Below are 12,019 nucleotides of genomic sequence, written 5' to 3'. Positions count from 1 at the left end.
GTCCTCGCAGGCCTTGTTGACCTGGCTCTTTGGTTGGCTTAAGCCCTCTTACAATGTTATCTCCCGTGGGAAGTGGAGCCTCCACTTTTCATGACCTTCTGTTAGTGTGGTGAAGACTAATTAACTTTGCCACCAGTGGATCACACAGCTGGCTCACAAGGTCAGTGAAAGTCCCAAGATCCTTTTCACTTGATCCTCTAGGGCTTGAGCCTCACAGTACTCTACGCCTTGGCTTCCACTTCGCCAAGTCCTCCAAGCCCCTCCGCGCACTCCAGACCTTGCTGGCACGTGCTTTGCATCTTCTCAGTGCGGCACCCAAGGTCTAGAGGGCCCTTCTCTCCCATCCCCAACTCATCACTTTGTCTGTCTCATTCAGTCTCAGAGCAGATTCTAGTAAGCTTCCTCCTCCATGAAGCCCTCCAGGTTAATTACACTGTGGCAGCTGATTTCTCTGGAATTGTTCCATCCCTGTGGTGAATCCTGGCCTGTCTTCTTATCACCTCTGACGCACTGGACCTTAGTCTAGGCAAGTGTTACACCTCTTGGTTCTGAGGTCTCATCCTTATTCTGCCTGTTCCCTCTGCATGTTTGTGGCTCAGAAGGCGGTGGCCTCGTCTGCACTGCTCTCTGCCTGGAGAGCAGAGGGCAGGTATGAGCAAGTATGTGACACAGCACAGAACAACACCTCGTGGTCCTGCCACTTCTAGGCAGTCTCTGCTTCCTCTAATCGTCCCCACTCGGGGACATCCTGTCCTGTGGGCTGCCATGGACGGAGGCCGCACAGTCTGACAGACACCTGGTTAGGCAGGGAAGAAGTGAGTGGTCCTGACGCACCCTGCTTCCCTCCCCTCTCCAAACTCTTGGCTAGTTGTTGGTTTTTTTTTTTCCTTCCTGTGTTGAAAGAGCTATGCGGCCTGGACCATGGCAGAGTTTCCTGGGGACATTCCATAAATTCCTCATGGGCCGTTTCTCTGGGTAAATGGGAGGCCAGTGGGAGCCCGACTTTAGTATCAGGTGCCTCAAAGGCGTGTGGGTGGAAAGGAAGGGTGAGTCGCCCAGAGGAGAAGGAGGGGTATTATGAGCTCATAGAAACAACTAAAGAACATCGAAGTGAAGAGTGAGAAGGAACAGAAAACTGCAGGTCGGAACAAGCTGTGGGCAGCCATGCCCCAGCCTCACCCTTGAATCCTCTGACTTGCCTCCCTAGCAACTTGTCTGCTAGGGTTCCAACAGGGCTAAGAGAACTTGGCTACCTTGAGTGTATGGCTTGAAAAGAGAGATATGGGAAGGTCAGCCCAGGGCCCTTTGAGCCTGGCTGGGTGGTTCTTCCTTTATTCAGTCCTCGTCCACCCATTTGGCAAACATTAATTCCCTAACTCAGATCCAGGGCTGAAGAGAATGGAGGCCCTAGGCCCTGGCTGAACCCTGTAGCAAGCCTGAACCCGAAGGCTGTTCTCAGCCTCCACCCCCGGGGTTCCGTGGCTGCTTCTTTAAGTAAAAGAGGTGTCAACTCGGATGTCAGGACAAGAGGCAACTTGTCTTCATCTCTAAGCTTGGACGAGTCACTTTTCTTCTCTGGGCCTCAATTTTCCTGCCAAATAACACTAGTATTGGGCTAGATGGTCTCTAAGGTTCCTTAGAGAATGGTTTTCTTTTTCGAGACAGTTTTGAGGCCCATCCCAGGTGGGAACACTTGGTGAAAGGATGAGGCAGAAAGAAGGAAATAAATATGAACAAGGCATGACCCCTGCCTTTAACAGAACTTTCAAGAGAATAAAGGAGACAGAATCACAGGAATGATCCAGAACAGTGACTGAAGGTGCAGGAAGGAGAGGAGAAAATGCTGAGGACTAGCTTAGCTGTGGCCCCTGCTGGCCTCTTAAGAGCCTTTGTGCAACTGAGAAACAGGTGGTATTTATGGGCAGATGAGTCAGCTCCAGGAGCTCCTCTGGGGGTACGTTTATACCCTAGGGTATATGGCTTGACAAGGAGAGTTCAGATTGGATTTCAACTCCCATAGGCACCTCGGCCCAAAGTCCCTGGGCAAGTCACAATCTACCCAGCTGTATAGATAACCCTGCAGGAAAGTAGCCAGCCTCAGGGGTCCAAATTGAACCCTGTCTTAATAGAATATACCACTATTTTTTTTTTTTTTTGCGGTACGCCAGCCTCACCGCTGTGGCCTCTCCCGTTGCGGAGCACAGGCTCCGGACGCGCAGGCCCAGAGGCCATGGCTCACGGGCCCAGCCGCTCTGCGGCATGTGGGATGTTCCCGGTCCGGGGCACGAACCCCTGTCCCCTGCATCAGCAGGCGGACTCTCAACCACCGCGCCACCAGGGAAGCCGCAGAATACACCACTTTTTAACAATTGAAGTAGAGTCGATTTACAATGTTGCGTCAGTTTCAGGTGTACAGCAAAGTGATTCGAGATATATATATATATATATATATATATATATATATATATCGAGGATATATATATCCTATTTCAGACTCTTTTCTAGAGTACACCACTTTTAAATCTTAGTGGAATCTCAGAAGGTCAACTCCTTCCCTCTCCACTTCTGGGAAAGCAAACGCCGGGACCACACTCATCCTCTCTCCCGTACCTGAAACCAAGCCAGGGCCCACAGTCCCAGGCCAAGTGGAGGGCACAGGACAGGTACAGGTGGGCACCTCTCCACAGAGTGAGGAAAGGGTTAAAGGGCTTTGGCATCATGAGAAAGAAGGCATCTCCACATCAACCCAGACCAGTTTTTCTCACCTCCTTTGGCAGCAACTCAGAACAAGCAGAACACGGAAATTCTTCCTCAGGCTCCCTCCCTGCCACCCTCCTTCTACATTCCCAAACAACATCTCTCCTGAGGCTCTAACTGGATTAGGAAGAAAGAGCCACAGGGCTGATGTCAACATCAAAGCGTGAGATGCGGTGAGGTCTGGCCTGTGTCTTGATCCACAGGTGCTGGGACTGGGGAAAGGTGGCAGGAGGGTGAGCTTGGGAAAAAGGGATTAGCAGGGACTGGAAAGAACGTGGCTGCTGTAATTCCACATAATAAACCAGACTGTGCTCCGTCTCTACACCTTAAGCGCTAGACAAGCAGGTACAAGCTTCCGGCTTCAGCCCGCCGTGCAGGAGGCTTCCCGTGCTGCCAGCCCCAGACGGCCCGTGCCCTCCCATGGGCAGAGTTGCTCAGAGCAGGCACAGCATAAGATGCCTACTTCCTCCTGTCAGCTCAGGTCTTGGGGGTGAGGGAGGAGGGGCGGGGAAGAGACTGCAATTGCAGGAAGAGGAAAGATAGGAGAACAGTCCCTTATCCAGGCACCATATACCATCCCAGAGAGGCACCACCATCGGCTGAGAAGTGAGACCCATAATGTACTTCAAGCAGCTGCTCTGGACTCAACAAAGACTTTTGATCAGTACAATCACCTCTATAGACTGTGGGGAGGGATTTGTGATGTGGGTGATCCATAATATAGATAATCAAAAAATCAGTTCTACTTGATTTGGAGACTTTTTTTTTTTCTCCTCTAGACAGATGCACCTTCCTAATTCCTTGAAGTTTGGTCAATATTGAAATATGTTTACATTACCAAGACACTCACTGACCAGTGGGTAGAGGAAGCAGCTAGAAGATAAGGCACAAATTAACCCCTACCAACCCTCCCCACTCTACCTGTTCCTGCCCCAAGAAAACTGAGTTGCCTCTAGTTAAATCTCCATCAACAGCAACCTTCCAGAAGAGGCTCTCAGCCGAGGCGCTGAACAGCATCTCCAGGCTCACAGACTCTTACCTTTTTCAGCTTGCCGCTCTTTGTACCCACAAACACCACGCTGTAGCCATTGTAAACATAGGACGCCACCGAAGTCATGCGGTCCCGGCTGGTGGTGTACAGGGTCAGGCCCTCCACTGGAATTGAGCCTCCAAGTGGCTGGTTGATGTCCAGTCCACAGAAGTTGTCATCGATGGGCACCGGCTGGAGAGAAGGGGAGGGACCTGGGGTGAGTAGCAGCGGAAGCAGGGCCGAGTTGATCCACACCAGCCCACCCACCGTGGCCACCAGCCCCAGGACACCAGGCCTCAGAGAAATTCAGGCATGGAGTTCAGGGGCCTGACACATACTGCACACACAAACATCTCACGGCTGACCCATGAACCCCGCACTGACTCCTGTGAAACCAGACAGCTTTCTTCTCCCTCACCTGCTATCACCCACTCACTTTTCTGCCAAGACAACCAGCAACAGTTTGCAAAGCTGATTGCTCAAACTCATTTCCTGGTCATTTACGTGTCCCTGTGGACCATGCCATTTGTGGCGGTCTTTCTTTTTAGACAGTGGAGATTCAGTCTAGAGGCAATATCACAGGATTCCTACCAGCCTGGTGGCGTTCCTTATTTGTTTCCTGGACTGCAAAGGCCTGCCTTTGGGCATAAGGAATTTTCAGTCATTCCATTATTCACCACATCCCATACTGGGGATACATTAAAAAGGGTTATCTTAATATTGAACAGTGCCTTATACTTTGGAAAAGTTACTTCATCTACATGAATCTCAGTTTCTTCAGGTGTCACATTACCTGCCCACCTTTGTGAGAGAATCACTGGGGAGAAAAGGAAATAACACGTGCGAAGAGATTCGTTAAGTTGTACAACGATTCTCATCACTGTCCGTTAGAGGCCTTCAATGATGTTTGGGTAGATTCTGGGGGAGATGGCCTTCTTGTTAGCAGCCTTTTGCAGGGAGTGGAGGTATGCTTGTATAAAGAATATCTGTCATTGAATAAATTTTTTTTAAAAAAATTAAAGTCTCTTCTCTCTCAGAAGAGACTAGGACACCTTGAAGGGACATTGCATCTTGAGCAAGTGGAAAAATAGCTGGACAGAAAGAATTCCAGTCTCTGCTCTTCTTCTATGTGAACTTTGATCAGTAACAGCCTCTTTGGGGACTGTTAAATTGATGATTTCTAAGATCTCATTCAATTAAAAAAAAAAAAGACTGCATGCTTCCTGAGGACAGGGGCTGCGAGGGGGCTGCATTCTCTGCACACTGTCTAGCCTGGGGCTGGGCTAGGACGGATCCTCCGAAACATCCCAGTTGATTGCACGACAGGGAATCCTGTGGGCAAAGGTTGCAGACTCTGGGCCAGAAAGAGCCCTGAGCCCTCTGGCAGCTGTTCCTCCTGGGTCTGGAAAGGCATCCTCGAGAAGGAAGGAAGTGACAGTCGTGGGAAGCACAGAAAGCATCACGGAGAGACCTGTTCCCATCACCCTTCTCCTCTCACCCACACCAGGAAAGAGCGGGCTGGTGTGTCGTTCCCTGACAGCTTCATTTCCTTGGAAGAACTGATTTATAAGCTAAATGGGATTTTTTTTTGGTAAACCAGGGACTTCTCTTTCATTCCCTGTTCAAATCCAAAGAGAACAGAGGCTCATGTCTTGTGATTCCTTGGCGTTTTGCAGAGAGCTACTGCTCCTACAACTGAGTGGTGGTGCTACCCTTGTGTGTGTGTGTGTTTATTCTTTAGGAAAGAAAACTAACTTTTGGGTTAAGGATGACCTTGAACTCTGGATTATATGGCGCTCCACACGGCAGAAGGGATAAGCTTCTCAGGAAGGGAGTGAAGCAATGGTATAGGAGAGCCAGCTTATGAGGAATGCCTGTACATCTATCTCTGCATTCAGTGACATCACACTGGTGGCTTGAAATTATCCATGGTGGGAGTATTTACACCATGGAAATTGGCAAATGCTTCTAATCAAGATCCTCCCACCCCAATCCCTTCCCTACTACTACCATTGCCTGCATATAGCCATCCATTTAAGATTCACCAGCACATCCCTGGAGCCAATGATGGAAATTTCAGGCTCCCTAGAAAGGTAGGTCAGAGGAATCAGCTACCACTTTTTACATTTTCTACTTCTCTTTCTCATCCCTACACCAGAGGCACAAGTGTCCTGATAAAGAATCAGGAAATCTAGATTGTAGTCCTGTCTCTACCACTAGCCAGCTGTGTTATCTTGATATACCACATACCCACTTTGAGTCTGAATGCTCTCATCTGTAAAGGGAAAGGATTAGACCAGGTAATCGTCAAGCTGCCTTTCAGCTCTGAAAGTTCTTGATTTCATGGCTTCAGTTTCTTTCCCACTCTCTCCAGGGACCGCTAAGGTTGCAGAGCCTGGGCTCAGGCATAACCTAAGCCAGCTTCTGAGAAATGATGACAGAAGCCAAAAACTTGCCAGTGATTTTGAATTTCTCTACATCCCTCCTGACTCTAGAATCGCCAGACTGTGACGGAAACGGTTTGTTCTGAGCCTAAGCCCCTGGGATTGGCTGGCATTTCCTTTTCTCGTCTCTAAATTGTGAGATATTCCCAAACACCTGCTGCCCCTTTACTTTTGCTCTGAAAGGGAGAGCCTGGTGTATGGCTTTCCTTAGAAGCAGCACGGCTAAATGCAAAGAGTTTGGACTCAGAGGTCATATGGGCTAAACTGAATTCAAATCCCTGCTGTGTCATTTATGGTTGTATGGGTGCAACCAATGTACTTAGTTTTTGTGTCTCTGTTTTTCCATCTGTCAAATGGGGGATGATAATCCTTGCTTTATAGGGTCATATTGAGGATCAAGTGAGGTAACCCTTAAATTGCCCAGCACAGCCTTTAGGACAATAGCTGTTATTCAATGGGTGACGCTCCCCTTCCTCATTTCTCTTCTGGTAACAAAGCTCAAATCCTTCATCTGAGAGCTCCATGTTAGTCCAGAGATCACGTTAAAATTAAGCCCCGGGACGTCAGCTACCCTCACTCCTCCTTAACGCCCTCTGAGGCCACCAAAATGTCTCTGAGTCCCCAGATCTGGGACTCCTTAGATTATAAGGATTTTAAGGGGCCCTTCCTGTTGCAGCCCAACCTCCACCTCCACTATCAAGGCCGCAGCCGAAGAGTGATGATGAAGGGAGGGGGTGGTGAGTGAGGGGCTGTTCTCTCTGAGGTCCTGATCCCACCTGCTGTCACCTCTCTCCCAGTGCCTCTGTTGCTCTGTGGTTACTAGCCCGAGCTTGTCTCTCTGCGAGCCAATGGAGCCCCACAAGGGTGTCGGCTCTTCCTCTTCCCTCTGGCTCAGCAGCAGGCAGGAATCAGCAGTTTCCTTCTGACAAGGGCCCCCTCTGGGCAGTGGGAACCAGGCTGGACTCTGCAAGGAGTTAACCCTTGCATTTCCTCTCCACTTGTCTTGATTGGTTGGGGCCATAGGTTATAGAATTTCAGGACTGTAAAGAACTTTGGAGAATATCTAGCTCAACCTCCTCATTTTATAAAGGTAAAATAATAGCAAATAACTGGTTCTTTAATAATTAATATTAATAATTATAGCTGTCCTTTATTGCATGCTTATTATGGGCCAGGTATTGTGCTCATACATACTTGCTCCATCTGATCTTCATAATAACCATAAAAAGAGACTACTATTATTTCTATTTTAAAAATGAAAAAAAATACAGCTCAGATCAGGTACATAACTTGCCTAAAGTCACACAGTTTTAAATGGTAGGACTGATTTTTAAATACAAATCTGTTGGAATTCCAAGCCTATGGCCTTAACTACCATCCTATTGTACCAAGAGACTGACGGTAGGAACAGAAGCATACCCTAGGCATGATTTGTTTTTTGCTTTAAGAAGAGGTTTTTGGTCCCAGTAGCAGACACCCTCCATTTAGGGTGCTCAGAAGGCAGCCGTACGGGTCGCTTGGTCTCAGATTGTTCCCCAGGCTGCCGATCCAGTGTCCACAGCGCTCTGCACAGAAATCTATCTTAGCACTTGTCACATGCATAACAGTTAACTAATAATGCTCAACCTAACACGCCAGGCATGGTGTTAATCTTGCCACATAGTATCTGATCATCCCACGCGGTAGGCATTATGATTCCCATTTCACAGATGATAGTGGAGAGATATTGAGTTACTCCTGAAGCCAGGAAGTCGCACAGATAGAATCTGAACTCTGAATCCCAAACTCTTAGGTACTATATTACACTGCCAGCTATTTTTTCTTTCACTCTTTCTCCCATTAGATTACGAGATATCTGAAAGTTGTGATCATGTCTTTTTATGTTTGCATCCCCAGCTGGGCACTTGGGAGATCTTCAATACCTTCTTGTTAAGTGGATGGCTGGAGGGAGGGATGAATGGATGGATAGAGGGATGGGTAGATGGATGGAGTGATGGATGGACGGACTAATGGGTGGATCATGGTAACCACCTAGATGGCAGCATCTTGACCCTCTGACAGGACAGTGCTTGCCACTGACTTTCTTGTCTCTGCCATCCTCAGGTCTGGACCCCAAGCTCCCTTTCTTCTCCTTTTTCCCCAGTTTTCAAATTATCAATCAAGTTCAACTCCCTTCTCGCTCCTCCAGCTTACATATCCACCTGCCTACTTTACCCCTTCACTTGGCTGTACCGTGGCCTACAGGGCCCTGTGCGTACAGGATCTGGTGTGTGTTACCTCTGACTGGCTCATCTCCAACCACTCTTTCTGCCACATACTCGGGTCCAGCTGTAGTGGCCTCCTCGCTCTTCACACTCTCCAGGCATGCCCTGCATTCTCTGCAAGAGCTACTCCCTCCCTCTCTCTGGAATGCTTTCCCAGATACCTGCATAGCTTACTTTCCTCATTCTTTGCTCAGATGCTGCTTTCTCAATGAACCAATCCTCGTGGGTACTGCCTCTCCCCACTTCTGGGCTTTATTTTTCCCTACAGCAGTTGTCACCATTTGAGAGACTACATATTTTATGTATTAATTTGTCTTGCCTCACTAATGAAAGCTCCATGAGGGCAAGCGGCTGTGTTGTATGGTTCACCTCTGAAGCCCGTGGTGCTTACAACAGTGGCTGGTGGTGTAGAGGCCCTTGATTATACATTGGGAATGACTCCGCGGATCAACAAACATGCCTCAAGTGTCTGGTATCATCAGACTCTGTATTATGGGGACCACCTGGTAACGTGAGCCTGAGCACCTCTCTCATTTCAGGCTGTGGTGGTCTGCGGGCAGGGTGTGCAAAGGGGTGTGCAATGCCAGATGCCGCATCAGGGGTAGAGCAGGTGGGCCCTCCTTACCGCCTTGGTGCACTGCACGTCCTTCCCCAGCAGCCAGTTGAGCTCTAGGTTGCCCTCGCCCTGGTAGCAGGACTGCAAGCGCTCTTTGATCTGCAAGTTGATGGCCCGGATGGGGAAGGCACAGAGGGCGGAGTCATCCGGCGGGTGGTGATACTGCTTCTGCCCTTTGGAGAAGATGGCGAAGAGCACGTCGTCCTGGCCGCTGATGTTGAAGGCCTGGGCCAGCGAGTCCCCGGGCTTGGCGAGGTAAGCAGCCTGCAGGAGGCGATATTCCACCCCGGCCCGCGTGCAGCCGAAGGGCAGGGACACGTAGGAGTGGAACTTGGGGTCGTCCTTGCAGAGCCTCACGATGCGCGAGGTGTAGAAGAGGTCTCCGGCCGAGTTGATGGCCACGCCCTCGGGGGTCTCAGGCTGGACGGTGAGGAAGTAGACGAAGCCCCCGCTGGCGAAGCCGTAGATGTAGAAGATGTCAAAGTGGGCGACCAGGGCCAGGGTGTCGGAAGGGATCTTGATGAGTGAGGAGACGAAGTCGCTGTGGAGCTCGTAGTCGAGCATGGCGGAGGACTCGGGGTCGCGGGGCAGCTTGCGGCTGGACAGGGTGGGAAAATAGTCCTGCTTGCCGTCCACAGCAGTGCCGATGAAGAGCTTGCCGTCCTCGCCCTCGGAGCGCACGATCACCCCGTACATGGTCCCGGTCTTGTTGACGCTGGACAGGTAGTGCTCCTTCTTGTGGGACGGCTCCACCAGGATGAAGAGGTCGTCCAGCCGCAGCAGCTTGCAGACCCCTTGGTACAGGCTGCCGCAGGCCAGCAGCCGGTTCTCGGAGTAGTCGATAATGAGCAGCTTGTTGACGTTGTTGGTAAGCGTGAGCACCTCGCTGCAGGGCTGAACGATGAGCGGCGGGTAGCAGGACTTGTTGTCCTCCTCCGGCCCCGTCTTGTGAGCCACCTGGATGGTCAGGTTGCCCGTCAGCTTGTACACGCGGTTGATGGCCCCCACGTACACTGCCCCCGTCCCGCGGTGCACTGTCAAATGGTTGAAGGTCCAGTCCCGGTTCTCGGAGTGGAAGGTGCTGAACTGGGGCATGCCAGCCGCCGGGGGTGCCAGCAGCACGCAGACGGCGGAGAGCAGGACCACAGGCCAGCCGTCCACCTCTGCAGCCCGCAGCCAGGGCCTCCTCTGTTCCATTCTGAGCCGGGCGGGGACCAGGAGACAGAGCCTGTGAGCGCTCGCGTACTCCGCCTTCCTGGCTTGGCCCTTACATGGTTCTGGAAAACACAAGGCAGAGGGGTCAGATGGAAAATAAATCCCTGGAGGAGTGAACAGGACTGCTTGACCCAGGTCCCAGTGCCGACTAGCTCTGTGAGGCTCTTTCTTCTGTATTCCAGTTTTTCTATTTTTAACATACTTTCTCCCTCTTCGGGATGTTCAGGGAATCCTATTATCTATTTTGGTCTCCAGCCTTTACGCTGTAAAATGCATTTTTTTTTTAATAACTTTACAAAGCATCTCTATTTCTGTCCTCTTCAGATATCATTTTTATCTCTCAGAGAGGTTAAACGGCTGAGTTCACCCAGCCAGTTGATCCTGGTGTCGGAACTAAAGCCAGACTTCCCCACCCAGTCGCTGGGTCTGTCCTGTTCTCTCCCAGTCCAGTGGAAATCTCTCCTGTCTTGTGAAAGCTGGTTAGCAAGGCCCTCTCCCAGGCTCTCCCAAGCAACTATTCCGAGTCTGATATCACAAATAAAATTCCTTCTTATTCCAGACTTCCAGCCCCTCACACTGCTGGCTTCCTTCCTCTTCCATGCTCTGTCCCCTGTAGGGAAGGAGGAGAGCTGGTCATCCTGAATCACAGTGCCTCTCGCTGCCCCTTGACCTCATCCTCTCTAGAAAGAAGAATCCCTGATCATTAGCGGTTAAAACTCGTTCGGAGTGTGAGGTGGGACTGGGATCCCCACAGGTGCTGTTCAGGAGCCTGCAGAACCCCAGCGAGAAGGGCAGACAACCCCCCACCCCTCCTCCTTGGATCAGGAGGGCATCAGCCACCTGCCTCCCCAGTAAGTGGGGTGCCAGGTCCTGGGGAAATTGCTTCCACTTCTGCTTCTCTGCAGGTGGAGCACAGGGGGAGTTGGCCTCCTTACTCACGGGGACTGGCTGGCTGAGTCCAGTCTTAGCCACCTGGGCAAGGGTTCCGGGTTTGGGAGATGTGGAGAGGAGCAAAGGGAGGCAAGTTGAAGGTCAGGCTCATTGTAGCCACTGCTGGGGCCTTGTGATTGTTTAAGGCTCCGTGTGGCCGACCTCAGGCTGCCTGCCCCAGCGTCATCAGTCCCCTGCCCCGACTTCTTTCCTCCCTCTCTGCCCTCCCAAGCCCCAGGCTGCACAGCTTTTCCTCCTTATTCCAAGGAAGCTGCCCAGAGGGGCAAGGTGGTGTTCCCGCGAGAGCTTCTCTAGACTCCTAGGCAGAGGGTAGAGAGCGGAGCCTGTCCCATCACTCTGCCAGCGCTACTCCTGACTTCTATGGGGAGGGAGGGACAGCGGTGGCAGCAGGCTGTCTAGCAGAGGGATCTTTTCTCCAGCTGGATGGAGTGTCTGACAACTTCCTCGGACAAGTCCAGACAGAACTCTGGGCGATGAGGCAGCAGGAGTGGAAACACTCAAGCCAAGGATTAAGAATGTGCTCCAAGGCGGCTTAGGAGAGTCCTGTGTCCCTTCGCCCCCAACCTGGCTAGACTGGGTTGGAATTAAAACAGATGCCATCTGCAGGATCCACATGGCTTTTGCTCTGTGTCTTTAGAAACTCTCCCTCGTCCTCCTCAACTGTGCCTCCCACGCCTGACAGCCATCATGGTGCCAGAGGGAGGCCCCACCTGACGGCTCTCCTCCAACCGGGCCTCACCGG

The 12,019-nt window shown here is 51.0% G+C and overlaps 1 protein-coding gene across 1 annotated transcript in view; it reads right to left on the bottom strand.

Annotated features, from left to right (window-relative positions):
* PLXNA2 (plexin A2) overlaps positions 1-10,308 on the bottom strand; it is a 190,789-nt gene extending 180,481 nt beyond the window's left edge. Inside the window, exons 1-2 of the mRNA XM_065889436.1 lie at positions 9,121-10,308; positions 3,797-3,979 (exon numbers count right to left, since the gene is read on the bottom strand). Coding sequence (XP_065745508.1) covers positions 3,797-3,979; positions 9,121-10,308 — 1,371 coding nt within the window. The remainder of the gene's footprint in view (positions 1-3,796; positions 3,980-9,120) is intronic.
* Positions 10,309-12,019: the final 1,711 nt, after the last annotated feature.

Source organism: Phocoena phocoena, chromosome 1, assembly GCF_963924675.1.
Source record: "Phocoena phocoena chromosome 1, mPhoPho1.1, whole genome shotgun sequence".
Classification (NCBI taxonomy): domain Eukaryota; kingdom Metazoa; phylum Chordata; class Mammalia; order Artiodactyla; family Phocoenidae; genus Phocoena; species Phocoena phocoena.
The sequence above is the reverse complement of the archived record's forward strand: the minus strand, read 5'-3'. Positions and strand labels throughout refer to the sequence as shown.